This window comes from Phyllopteryx taeniolatus, chromosome 17, assembly GCF_024500385.1.
Source record: "Phyllopteryx taeniolatus isolate TA_2022b chromosome 17, UOR_Ptae_1.2, whole genome shotgun sequence".
NCBI classification, from domain to species: domain Eukaryota; kingdom Metazoa; phylum Chordata; class Actinopteri; order Syngnathiformes; family Syngnathidae; genus Phyllopteryx; species Phyllopteryx taeniolatus.
In genome coordinates this window covers 8,648,367-8,661,881 of record NC_084518.1, presented here as the reverse complement: position 1 = coordinate 8,661,881, position 13,515 = coordinate 8,648,367, and the positions used below count along the sequence as shown (strand labels likewise).

The 13,515-nt window shown below is 44.0% G+C and overlaps 1 protein-coding gene across 8 annotated transcripts in view; it reads right to left on the bottom strand.

Moving 5' to 3' along the window:
* The window catches only part of vps11 (VPS11 core subunit of CORVET and HOPS complexes), a 60,985-nt gene extending 52,924 nt beyond the window's left edge, over nt 1–8,061 (bottom strand). For 2 of the 8 annotated variants that reach the window (XM_061752858.1, XM_061752861.1), the window contains exons 1-5: nt 7,852–8,059; nt 3,645–3,793; nt 3,418–3,553; nt 3,155–3,318; nt 2,790–3,025 (exon numbers count right to left, since the gene is read on the bottom strand). In XM_061752858.1, the coding sequence (XP_061608842.1) occupies nt 2,790–3,025; nt 3,155–3,318; nt 3,418–3,553; nt 3,645–3,793; nt 7,852–8,047 (881 nt within the window). In that variant the 5' untranslated portion in view covers nt 8,048–8,059. Of the gene's footprint in view, nt 1–2,567; nt 2,746–2,789; nt 3,026–3,154; nt 3,319–3,417; nt 3,554–3,644; nt 4,152–6,504 lie in introns of those variants that run through there. The other 6 variants (XM_061752860.1, XM_061752859.1, XM_061752862.1 and 3 more) reach the window with 6 other exon arrangements.
* Nucleotides 8,062–13,515: the final 5,454 nt, after the last annotated feature.

Here is a 13,515-nt window from a genome sequence, read left to right as displayed (position 1 = left end):
TCCTCGGCCCAGTTGGGATGCTTCCTACAGTACGTTGGCTCAGGCTCAGAAGTGGCTTGACTCGAGGAACCCGACAGTTGGAGCCCATCTACCGGATGCGTCTGAATGTGGTGGTTTTTGAACCTGTGATTCCCGCATCATTCCACTCTTTCTGGATTGCTGCTAGATTATTTAATCTTCTCTGTTTGATAATCCACTGAAACCCACGGTCATCTCTTTTCCTGCTGCATCTTCTCCTGCCGTATTTTGCCCTTCCATTGATATGCTTGGACACAGCACTCTGTGAACAGCCAGCCTCCTTAGCTATGAACTTTTGTGGCTTACCCATGCTATGGAGGGTAGCAATGATGGTCTTCTGGCCAGTTGCCAACTCTGCAGTCTTCCTCAAATTGAACCTTAACTGACAACAGCTGAACCAAACTGAAGCAATTTAATGACACCTGGGGAAACCTGTGCAGGTGCTTTGAGTTTAGTAGTTGATTTGTGTCTGACACTCAGTTTAAAACATTTATGGCCTGACAGATTTTGGGCTGATTTCTTCACAGTATTCAAATTTTTTGAATTCTTGATTTCGTGGGTTTTGCCCAAATTATGTAAAAATAAACAAATGCAGTGGGTACGGAAAGTATTCAGACCCCCTTAATTTTTCACTCTTTGTTATACTGCAGCCATTTGCTAGAATCATTTAAGTTCATTTTTTCCTCATTGATGTACACAGAGCACCCCGTATTGGGAGGGGAAAAAAATGAATTATTGAAATTTTTTTCTGAATTATTAAAAAAGAAAATATGAAATATCACAGTCATAAGTATTCAGACCCTTTGTTCAGTATTTAGTAGAAGCACCCTTTTGAGCTAATACAGCCATGAGTCTTTTGGGGAATGATGCAACAAGTTTTTCACACCTGGATTTGGGGATCCTCTGCCATTCCTCCTTGCAGATCCTCTCCAGTTTTGTCGGATTGGATGGTGGACAGCAATTTTCAGGTCTCTCCAGAGATGCTCAATTCGGTTTACGTCAGGGCTCTGGCTGGGCCATTCAAGAACAGTCACAGAGTTGTTCTGAAGCCACTCCTTCGTTATTTTAGCTGTGTGCTTCGGGTCGTCTTGTTGGAAGGTGAACTTTCGGCCCAGTCTGAGGTCCTGAGCACTCTGGAGAAGGTTTTCATCCAGGATATCCCTGTACTTGGCCGCATTCACCTTTCCTTCGATTGCATCCAGTCGTCCTGCCCCTGCAGCTGAAAAACACCCCCACAGCATGATGCTGCCACCACCATGCTTCACTGTTGGGACTGTATTGGACAGGTGATGAGCAGTGCCTGGTTTTCTCCACACATGCCACTTAGAATTAAGGCCAACAATTTCTATCTTGGTCTCATCAGACCAGAGAATCTTTTTTCTCACCATCTTGGAGTCCTTCAGGTGTTTTTTTAAAAACCTCCATGCAGGCTTTCATGTGTCATGCACTGAGGAGAGGCTTCCGTCGGGCCACTCTGCCATAAAGCCTGGTGGAGGGCTGCAGTGATGGTTGACTTTCTAGAACCTTCTCCCATCTCCCGACTGCATCTCTGGAGCTTAGCCACAGTGATCTTTGGGCTCTTCTCCCCCTCTTCTTGCTCAGTTTGGCTGGAGGGCCAGCTCTAGGAGGGGTTCTGGTCGTCCCAAACGTCTTCCATTTAAGGATTAAGGAGGCCACTGTGCTCTAGGAACCTTAAGTGCAGCATAAATATTTTTTTCTAACCTTAGCCAGATCTGTGCCTTGCCACAATTCTGTCTCTAAGCTCTTCAGGCAGTTCCTTTGACCTCATGATTCTCATTTGCTCTGACATGCACTGTGAGCTGTAAGGTCTTATATAGACAGCTGTGTGGCTTTCCTAATCAAGCCCAATCAGTATAATCAAACACAGCTGGACTCCAATGAAGGTGTATAACCATCTCAAGGATGATCAGAAGAAATGGACAGCACCAATTAAATATGAGTGTCACAGCAAAGGGTCTGAATACTTATTTATGGCTGTGTGATATTTGAGTTTTTCTTTTTTAATAAATCTGCAAATATTTCAACAATTTCATTTTTTTCTGTCAATATGCGGTGCTGTGTGTACATTAATGAGGGAAAAAGATGAACTTAAATGATTTTAGCAGATGGCTGCAATATAACAAAGAGTGAAAAATTTAAGGGGTTCTGAAATACCCATACCCACTGTAAATACTTGAAATTGTTTAAATTGTGAGCCCTGAATCTATAATCTAGGAAATTTAACTTTTTGAATGGAATTATTGAAATAAATAAACTTTTCCATGATATTATAATTTTTTGTAAAGGGTCCGTATTTTACACGCCTGGCTTGCGCGCCCTGAAGGTGCGCCGATCCTCCCGACGACGTATATTGTGACTCCAAACTTCAAGTGTCATATAATGTTTCACTTTCACGCGGCACTATATGACAGCCTCCAAGAGTGCGGCGAAAGAAAAGTACTTAAGTTGACGGCAGAATATTCGCATGTACCAATTTAACAGTGAACGCCCACATTCCAAGGTGGCACAAGGGATTGTATATGACATACTTAAGTGGAGGGGAGAATCTGCGCAGCCAGAGAAGCGCGGAGCTGTATCCGTTTTCTGACGCAAGCACACAGGAGAATATGCCCTTTAGAGTGTACGTGAAGACAAACCCAACCTTTTCAGGAAGCTTGGAATTAATCATGGCACTAAATATTATTCTTTCATTTATATCATTTGCATTCTTACTTGCTGGGGGACTCTGTATTCATGGTGAGTGTTCTTACTTTGTATTCCAAATAATTAAGAAAAGATATCCACGATGCCAGCGGGCCAAAAGCTTGGTTCCATCAAAGGCAAAGCAGGGACCTCGTTCGTCAGGCTGATACAGATACACACATTCATCACCAGCCACAATAAACTGAGAATCTTGTGAGGGATCTGTAAGGGATGAGCAGCGAAGAGCACACCCATGCGTATCCAGCTCTACTTTTGGATACTCTTTGACAGACAGGCTGTAGCACTAAACAAGGGAGAGAAGGTGGTGGATAGAGAAATTACTGTCGCAGTAATATTGTCATAAACAGTATTTCATGGTTGACAAACAATACCACAACTAAACCCAGTATTCATATATTCTGGTAGCTCTTACATGGACTTTCTCAAGAGTGGCAACATACAGATGTATGACCTTAGCAACTTGACGGAAGGCGAGGCCTGTGACTGGGCTGGTTCCCTCATGCAGAATAAGAGTTTTACTGTGACGATCCCGAGTTATGTCACCTTTGGTCAGAACCACACTGCCATCTGTGAAGCCTGTCAAGAGACACACTATGCCTTTTAGCCTGCGTCAAGGAAACGCTGAGATTCACAGTGAAACACCAGAAAGCAAAGAAACATTTCTTCCCCACATACCAATAGCCATAAAGTTGAGGTTCTCGTGTACACTCAGGCAAGAAACCTCCGCTGGTTTGTTGCCTGGAATTGCAGGGAAAATTCTTGTGCAGAGGGGACTTCCACTGTCTCTTTTGTCCAAGTTCCAGACCTTTACCTGAGAAACAATTAGAATTAGTGGTTGTCCAGCCCTGGCTGTAATACTCAGAACAAAAGGCCTCAGTTGAAAACAGTAAGTCGGTACTTACTAGAGGGTTGATTCCATGTTCATCCTGTCCCACTGTTACAAGAATACTGTGTTGTTTCAGTTGGTAGATATGCATTACTCGTAATTTATAAGCCTGAAAGGTTGTCAGCTGCAAGAGCCGCATCAAAAGCCAGATGTTGCCACTTATATGTAATATGGGCTAAGGAAAAAATACACAAAAGCAGTCCATGCCTAGTTATCTTGTTAATTGCATACAATCTAGTCCAATGTCGCATTTTTTTTTAATGCAGCCTTGGTTTTAAATAAATGTCTCCTGTACAGAAAAAACTATGCTTAATGTCCTATTTTTAAAAAGTTATTGATGGGTAATGCCTGCTGCACACTGCACGATGTGGTCAAACCCGATTGGACCGGACTATTGCATAAAAATAAGAGATGCCGATGCAACTCGGACATTGAGTGCTTAGCTATATGGACGCCCTGAACAGCGACACTGTATAGGCGTTTGATGCTGTATATACATCCATCCATCCATTTTCTGAGCCGCTTCTCCTCACTAGGGTCGCGGGCGTGCTGGAGCCTATCCCAGCTATCATCGGGCAGGAAGCGGGGTACACCCTGAACTGGTTGCCAGCCAATCGCAGGGCACATACAAACAAACAACCATTCCCACTCACATTCACACCTACGTGCAATTTAGAGCCTCCAATTAATGCATGTTTTTGGGATGTGGGAGGAAACCGGAGTGCCCGGAGAAAACCCATTCAGGCACGGGGAGAACATGCAAACTCCACACAGGCAGTACCGGGGATTGAACCCGGGTCCTCAGAACTGTGAGGCTGATGCTCTAACCAGTCGTCCACCGTGCCGCCGCTGTATATACAGTATAGTGTATTTTATCAATTTTTTTTAAACAAAAAAAAACAGATTAATAGTTAATGAAGAAGCGGGTTGCTAGAGAGAGAATGTGGGCTAGAATAAATGTGAGTGTGTATATGTTAAAGGACTCTCGTCAACTCCATTCATTTGAATGTACCCAGCGAGGTACGTACCGTTCTCGCATTTTAGTCACATGCTTCGCTTTTTCATCCACAGGCTCATTATACTTTATGAATATAGTGAGGTATTGAAGAAAAAAACAAAACTGGATGCTTTATATACCCTATATATGGCTTGGGGCAGGCGGCACGGTGGACGACTGGTTAGAGCATCAGCCTCACAGTTCTGAGGACCCGGGTTCAATCCCCAGCCCCGCCTGTGTGGAGTTTGCATGTTCTCCCCGTGCCTGCGTGGGTTTTCTCCGGGCACTCCGGTTTCCTCCCACATCCCAAAAACATGCATGAATTGGAGACTCTAAATTGCCCGTAGGCATGACTGTGAGTGCGAATGGTTGTTTGTTCCTATGTGCCCTGCGATTGGCTGGCAACCAGTTCAGGGTGTACCCCGCCTCCTGCCCGATGACAGCTGGGATAGGCTCCAGCACGCCCGCGACCCTAGTGAGGAGAAGCGGCTCAGAAAATGGATGGATGGCTTGGGGCGGCGCAGCGGCCATTCCGTGTCTCGCTTGGCTCAAACCCAGAAATGCATTTTCAGCGTGAGTGAAAGCGTATGTGAATTTGGATCAGCTGTAAACTGCGACGTTGCGACAGTGATTCAAATTATGAATGGCATCAAAACCAGTGGCAGACTGACTGGTCATTCATGAAAACAGTTGCAAAACCACACACACTGCGCGACAGTTCAGTCAGGTTCAGCCACGTCGCTCTGTGCGTTGTTAGGCATTCATAGTAAAGGTAATCTGGATTGACAGAGCAAATGGTGGTGGCCCATTGATGTACACTCTCTTTAAAGCGGTCAAGACGTAAACAGCGTCATAAAAATCATGCGAGTTGTGCTGCCCTTCAAACTCTGCACAGATACAAGTGCCAGACATGCAAACACCAAAGGCATGACAAAGGTGAGCACCAAAAAAAAAAAAAAAAATGTAAGGGGGGGGTCTGGGGGGATCCCCCCGGCCTCCCCAAATAATTTTTTTTCATTTTTACATTAATTAAGCAATCTGGAAGATTCTGAAGAGTACAATAAAGCAAAATAAACAAATTCTTCACGCAGAAAAATATACACCGCTCAAGTACATGTTGATGTACAAATTTAAGATTAAAATTAAATTTGCCTAATTTCTTTGCTTTTTTGTTATGGCCTCCAACTTGAGCCAGGCCCATCTCCACCTGCACCTGACGCCTGCTTCAAGGTGTGCCACATAAATAGCATCCTCCTCTTTCAGCATTGACATTCTGGAAAATAATTGACTAAAATCATTGTCTGTTTCACTTCACCAACTTCAAAGGCTAATCCTAAATGCATCCTCCAGGAAAATATCAAGTACAATGTTTTTCTGTTTTTATTGGGCATTTCAGAATTTTAAGTTAGTTCATTCTGTGTTGTGACATAATCCCTAACATCGCTCTGTCGCTTAAAACATTTAACATTAACATCTGTAAACTAATTAAATAATTCACGTTTGGGCAGAAAGTGCCAGACAAATACTACAATACATGAAAGCTGTTGTTTTTGTTCATCAAAATGTGAACAAGAGTAGCCCGCCTTTGCCTTCATGGTAACGATGACCTTCCCAACATGCTGGCTTTTCTCGTGTTAATACCTATGCCCGGGAAGCCCAATGGAAGACGTAGTGTGTGGTCATGTGACTTTCTTGTGTCGTTTGATTGGTGAACTTGACTTAAACGTCACTAGCGCTTAAATTGGATGACGCAAACAGCGCCCAATGCGGAAGTCGTAGTCTCGCGCACGTAATAGTTGATAAATAAGCAATAATTGATAAATAAAAGTAGCGAGCAACATTTAGATCATTGTAACGGAATAAAAGTACTGTTACTTACTTAACAGTAGAAGCGGCAGAAGTGTTTTTTTCTGGTCTCGTCAACTCCTGTCCAAAGCAGGTCCAGAGAACATAGGCGGAACCTCAGGCCAACGCGCTCGCACATTAGTCCGCCACGGAGTAATATTCACAATTACATCTGTGTGTGGATGGTGGATGTGTGGAATGGATCTAGCTGTCAGTGTTCTAGGAGTACAAAACAGCCTACGGCGACACTCCGCAGAAAAACTCATCAGATCGATACGAATTACGTAAATGGCCTATTATGAGTTCAAAACGGCGAATTTCGCCAAAAGGCGACTGATTTGTATGAATGAAGTGAATATCTGATGCTAAATACTCATTACTCTTGTCTTTATATAATCATAATATTGGGAAAGACATGCAATAGTTCTGACAAAAATTCATTCATATCTCAGAAATAACACCATTCATTTTGCAGTCTCCTATTGCATGAATGCAAAATGTTTTGCCTCAGGTCACAGATCCCTCTGGTGTATTGCAACAACATAAGGAGGCGCTCTCAAGTGGCATTAAGGGTTAAGGAGAGTTTGTAAAACAACCCAAAAAAAGGAACTCTCAAGACACTAAGATGCATTTGTGTTAATTGTCATGGAAAAGGTATATTAGGCAATAGAGGGAACAAAATCCTATACATCCCAAAATGTATCCTTCAGAAAACATGTTTAAAATCATGTAATTTTATTTTGGACCACTCACAGTAAAAAAATGTTGGTATTAAAAATTTAAGAAATAGTATTTTCGAATTTTTTTTAATGACCTTTTGATGGATAACAATTGCCAATAATTCAAATACTCATCTGTAAAATTTATTTTCAAAAGGAAATTCAGTGCACCATGTCTTTACCGTTATTGATCAAATTATATTGAAATGACCCATAGAATCCAATTATTCCACATCAGTAGCCATACAAATAGAGAAAAAGGAGAAAAATCATACCAACACACCGTATTATATAATGACATGCTGATCAATTATAATAAACCCAGTATGTATTTTGCATGAAAAACTGTTCAAAAGCATTGTATGTAGACGAAACATTCGGCAAGCAGCTCTGTAAATTTAGTCTAGGGTGAAGAGCTACTGAAGGATTTTTCTGCGTAGAAAAGGAAAGGTGACACACCCAAATAAGTCCACCACTTGGTCAGATTTTGTCTAATTGGTACGACATATGAAATAACTTTGGCTTGTCACTTTGCTTTGATAGCGATATGAATATGCATCGTGGAAGGTGCACCGCAACTCGTTTCATTTTCGCTGCCGAGTTACGATTAAACAGCTAACCAAGCATAACATTAGCTGAGCAGGCTAACAGCTAAAGGATATCCCCAAGAACAATATGGCCACGTCCGGAGTCGCAAGCCGATATTCCATTTGGAAGAACAAATGTTTTCCCACTATCCAAAGGATCCTTGACTGTTTCTTTGTCAAAAAATGTAAATTTCCTCCATTGTAAAAATGCTGCCATCGTGTTGATGTTTCGAGCTTTACGGTCACTGACGGTGCTCACGTGACAACTCATCACGTGAGTAAACCGGAAGCGTTGATAGCGTCATATTAATAAGACTGTCCGGGTAACTGACGTGCCTACCGTGGTGGCCATGTTGGCAGGGTCGACGTTGCATCAAAAGCAATGCATGGACATTGAAATTAAGTTGTAAAACATCCATCCATCCATCCATTTTCTGAGCCGCTTCTCCTCACTAGGGTCGCGGGCGTGCTGGAGCCTATCCCAGCTATCATCGGGCAGGAGGCGGGGTACACCCTGAACTGGTTGCCAGCCAATCGCAGGGCACATACAAACAAACAACCCTTCGCACCCACAGTCACAGCTACGGGCAATTTAGAGTCTCCAATTAATGCATGTTTTTGGGATGTGGTAGGAAACCGGAGTGCCCAGAGAAAACCCACGCAGGCACGGGGAGAACATGCAAACTCCACACAGGTGGGGCAGAGGAATGAACCCGGGTCCTCAGAACTGTGAGGCTGATGCTCTAACCAGTCGTCCACCGTGCCGCCGTTGTAAAACATAAATAAATAAATAAATAAATAAATAAAATACAATTAGGTCGTAACTTGCTTATTTATCAACCGATTTCATCCATCCATTTTCTGAGCCGCTTCTCCTCACTAGGGTCGCGGGCGTGCTGGAGCCTATCCCAGCTGTCATCGGGCAGGAGGCGGGGTACACCCTGAACTGGTTGCCAGCCAATCGCAGGGCACATAGGAACAAACAACCATTCGCACTCACAGTCATGCCTACGGGCAATTTAGAGTCTCCAATTCATGCATGTTTTTGGGATGTGGGAGGAAACCGGAGTGCCCGGAGAAAACCCACGCAGACACGGGGAGAACATGCAAACTCCACACAGGAGGGGCCGGGGATTGAACCCGGGTCCTCAGAACTGTGAGGCTGACGCTCTAACCAGTCGGCCACCGTGCCTCAACCGATTTCATGAGGTTGAATTTTTTTTGTCAACGCCAAATCGTGTTGTATCAGTACAGAACATTAAAAATATATAAAAAATAAAAGTGGCGGCACGGTTAGAGCGTCTGCCTCACAGTTCTGAGGACTGAGGTTCAATCCCCGGTCCTGCCTGTGTGGAGTTTGCATGTTCTCCCTGTGCCTGCATTGGTTTTCTCCGGGTACTCCGGTTTCCTCCCACATCCCAAAAACATGCATGCGAGGTTAACTGACAACTCTAAATTGCCCGTAGGTGTGAATGTGAGTGCAAATGGTTGTTTGTTTATATGTGCCCTGCGATTGGCTGGGAACCGGTTCAGGGTGTACCCCGCCTCCTGCCCGATGATAGCTGGCATAGGCTCCAGCACTCCCGCGACCCTTGTGAGGATAAGCGGCTCAGCAAATGGATGGATGGATGGAAAAAATAAAAGTATTTTTAACCGCCAGGCAGCCGATAATTAGGCCTAATCCCAGTTCTATCCCTTAACCCTTCTCCGTGGTTTTAGCCCTTGGTTTTGCACATGCATGAGAACTATCCATCAATCCATCCATTTTCTGAGCCGCTTCTCCTCACTCGGGTCGCGGGAGTGCTGGAGCCTATGCCAGCTATCATCGGGCAGGAGGCGGGGTACACCCTGAACCGGTTGCCAGCCAATCGCAGGGCACATAGAAACTAACAACCATTCGCACTCACAGTCATGCCTACGGGCAATTTAGAGTCTCCAATTAATGCATGTTTTTGGGATGTGGGAGGAAACCGGAGTGCCCGGAGAAAACCCACGCAGGCACGGGGAGAACATGCAAACTCCACACAGGCGGGGACGGGGATTGAACCCTGCACCTCAGAACTGTGAGGCTGACGCTCTAACCAGTCGTCCACCGTGCCGCCGCATGAGAACTAGGATATTCAATTTCCAAGAGAAGGGCTTAGACGAAGACCTGCACACCAGCATTTATCAGTGTTGCTACATTTGTCACGGTTAATAAACCCAAAAGTTGTTTCCCGAGTGACGTCACGTACGATCGAGCGAGAGAGAGAGAGAGAGAGTGTTGAGTGGGTATACTGGTAACTGCACGTACACGAAATTTGTTGGTTAGACTGGAATCCCTGTGTACCATGATGTTTGCAGATGACATTGTGATCTGCAGTGAAAGCAGGGAGCAGGTGGAGGAACAGTTAGAAAGATGGAGGCATGCACTGGAAAGCAGAGGAATGACGATTAGCAGAAGTAAGACAGAATATATGTGCATGAATGAGACGGGTGGTGGGGGAAGAGTGAGGCTACAAGGAGAAGAGATAGCAAGGGTGGAGGACTTTAAATACTTGGGGTCAACCCTCCAGTGCAATGGTGAGTGTGGTCAGGAAGTGAAGAAACGGGTCCAAGCAGGTTGGAATGGGTGGAGGAAGGTGTCAGGTGTGTTATGTGACAGAAGAGTCTCTGCTAGGATGAAGGGCAAAGTTTATAAAACAGTGGTGAGGCCAGCCATGATGTACGGATTAGAGACAGTGGCACTGAAGAGACAACAGGAAGCAGAGCTAGAGGTGGCGGAAATGAAGATGTTGAGGTTCGCTCTCGGAGTGACCAGGTTGGATAAAATTAGAAATGAGCTCATAAGAGGGACAGCCAAGGTTCGATGTTTTGGAGACAAAGTTAGAGAGAGCAGACTTCGAAGGTTTGGTCACGTCCAGAGGAGAAATCGTGAGTATATTGGTAGAAGGATGATGAGGATGGAGTTGCCAGGCAAGAGATCGAGAGGAAAACCAAAGAGAAGGTTGATGTATGTCGTGAGGGAAGACATGAGGGTAGTTGGTGTTCGAGAGGAGGATGCAGGAGCTTACAAGGAAAAAGATGACGCGCTGTGGCGACCCCTAAAGGGACAAGCCGAAAGGAAATGAAGAAGTGTCTTGCTCAAGGACACCACAGCCGTGAGTCCGGGGGATGTTGGCAGATGGTCCAGTCAGTGTCTGGAACCTAGGTCCCCCACAGTGGCAGGCAATGATCTTAACCATTGGGCCACGGCTGGAAAACAAAGATCTTATCATGTCAGCATCTGAAGGAGTGGCTTGGATGGCTACTGTTCCAGTATGCATTAAGACCATATAATATCTCTATCGTTTTAAAACACTAAAAACAGTACCAACAAAAATTGGGTGACTTCTTAGATATGTAAAAAATTGTGGTGCTATTGTTACCGGCGCCAGCGCTAGGGGAAGCTGAGCGGCAACAAGTGGCACACGGATAGTCTTCCCTGTGTTGCCAATAAACTTGGGTGGACAGACTGCGTACAAACAAGAGGAGACGTTAATCAGTCGGCCACAGCGTTTACCTCTGAAGCTGCGCCTGCGCATACCCCTACAGTCAACAGCTGCACTTACAGCACCCTCTGCTGGTGTGGTAGTGTATAAACTCATAAGAATAAAAACGTTGTTAAATCACCCAAAAAATTAAGGATGTGCCTGTTTTAAATGAAACTTTTGTTTTGGCATTTTCAATCCAACTACACTCTTCCCTGCTTTAAAAGATGACTCTGGCATCTTGTACCAATGTCTCAAGTCAGGTTACACACAGTACAAAAACATCATATAGCAAGGTCCTTTTGTCCTAACAACTAACATGTCCAAACGGGCTGTATTGCGGCTATATTCATATGGCTTCTAAATAAGCCTTTATCTTTTATCTCTATCACCATTCTGAAAAAAAAATATTCGTTTCAGGCCTTATGTAACTCTGCAAGGGTTAATGGGGCTTCTAAAAACTTTTCCCGATTTATTATTGTGCTCGAAATTAGTGTATCTTAGCTGTTGTGGTAGGAACTCCTTTCTTTTTGATAATATTAAATCTAGTTGTTGTTTAGCATTATAAAGTTGGTTCCTAACTTGGTATGTCAGATACATTGCATACTCCTCTGTGAGTTATTTGATTTTTATCTCCAATTCAATTTCAAATTTGTGTTCTTCTTTTTTTCTTGTAGGAAGAGTATGAAATGATTTTGCCTCTAATTACAGCTTTCCTTGTTTCCCAAAGTAAGGATGGGGATACAGTTGTGGAATCATTCATATCTAGAAAATCTTCCCATTCCTTTCTTACAACTATATCGAACTCTGTATCTTTCAGTAGAGAAGTATTAAATCGCCAGGTTGGAGAAGGTATCATGTTTTATTCAAGTCTGAGGCAGAGAGAAATTGGAGCATTATTGCTAATTATGATTGGATGTATTTTGGAAGTGCTGTTTTGAGCAATTTAGTTATTTGTGAGAAAGTATAGTCAATTCTCCGTCCATGTGTGGACTATCGTGGCCTTAACATCACCATCAAGAACAAGTACCCTTTGCCCCTGATTGACTCTGCCTTTTACCCCCTTCACGCGGCAACAATTTTCTCCAAGTTGGATCTCCGCCAAGCCTACCACCTTGTCCGCATTCGGGAGGGAGACGAGTGGAAGACAGCATTTAACACCCCTAGAGCCCACTACAAGTACTTCATCATGCCTTTCGGCTTAACCAATGCCTCTGCTGTCTTCCAGGCACTAGTCAATGACATCCTGCGTGACATAAATTGAAAATTTGTTTTTGTGTACCTGGATTACATCCTGATTTTCTCCTGTTCTAGCGCAGATCACATGCGACATGTTCGCCAAGTGCTTCAGAGACTCCTTGAGAACAAGATCTTCGTCAAAGCAGAAAAACATCAGAATCAGAATTATCTTTATTTGCCAAGTATGTCCAAAAAACACAAGGAATTTGTCTCCGGTAATTGGAGCCGCTCTCGTACGACAACAGACAGTCAATTGACAGAGAACACTTTTGAGACATAAAGACATTGATAAAAACAGTCACTGAGCAATAAAGAGTTGCTAGTTATCTGGTAATGGCGGTACATTCTTTTATTTATTTTTTTATTTTTCCATGTTTCAAAGACCACCTGTCTGGGTTATGTCATTGCTGAACGGCAGCTTCAGATGGACCCAGCCAAGGAAGCCACAGTCACCGAATGGCCAATGCCATCCACACGAAAGGAGCTGCAACGGTTCCTTGGCTTTGCCAACTTCTATCGACGGTTCACTCGGAACTACAGTCGGGTTACAGCACCCCTCACTGCCCTCACGTCAACCTTAGCATCCTTCCATTAGTCTGAGAAGGCTGACCTGACCTTTTATGAGCAAAATAAACTTTTTTTTCTCAGCTCCTATCATCTAACCCTAACCGGCCATAAAGAAGGGAAAAAGAAGTACCAAAGAGAAAGATAAGTAAAAAGAAAACAAGGGAAATGACCCATGTCAATGAGTGCAGGGGAGTGAGCATTCGGGAAGTGGGGCAGCAGGGGGGGGGGGCATAAAGAAGGGAAAAAGAAGTACAAAAGAAAAAGATAAGTGAAAAGAAAACATGGTGAGTGAGTGAAGCGTGCAATTGGAAGTTCGCAATTCCCTTTTTTTCCCCCTAAACAAATTACGACACGAAAGGAACTGTAACAGTTCCTTGGCTTTGCCAATTTCTATCGATGGTTCACTTGGAATTACAGTTGGATT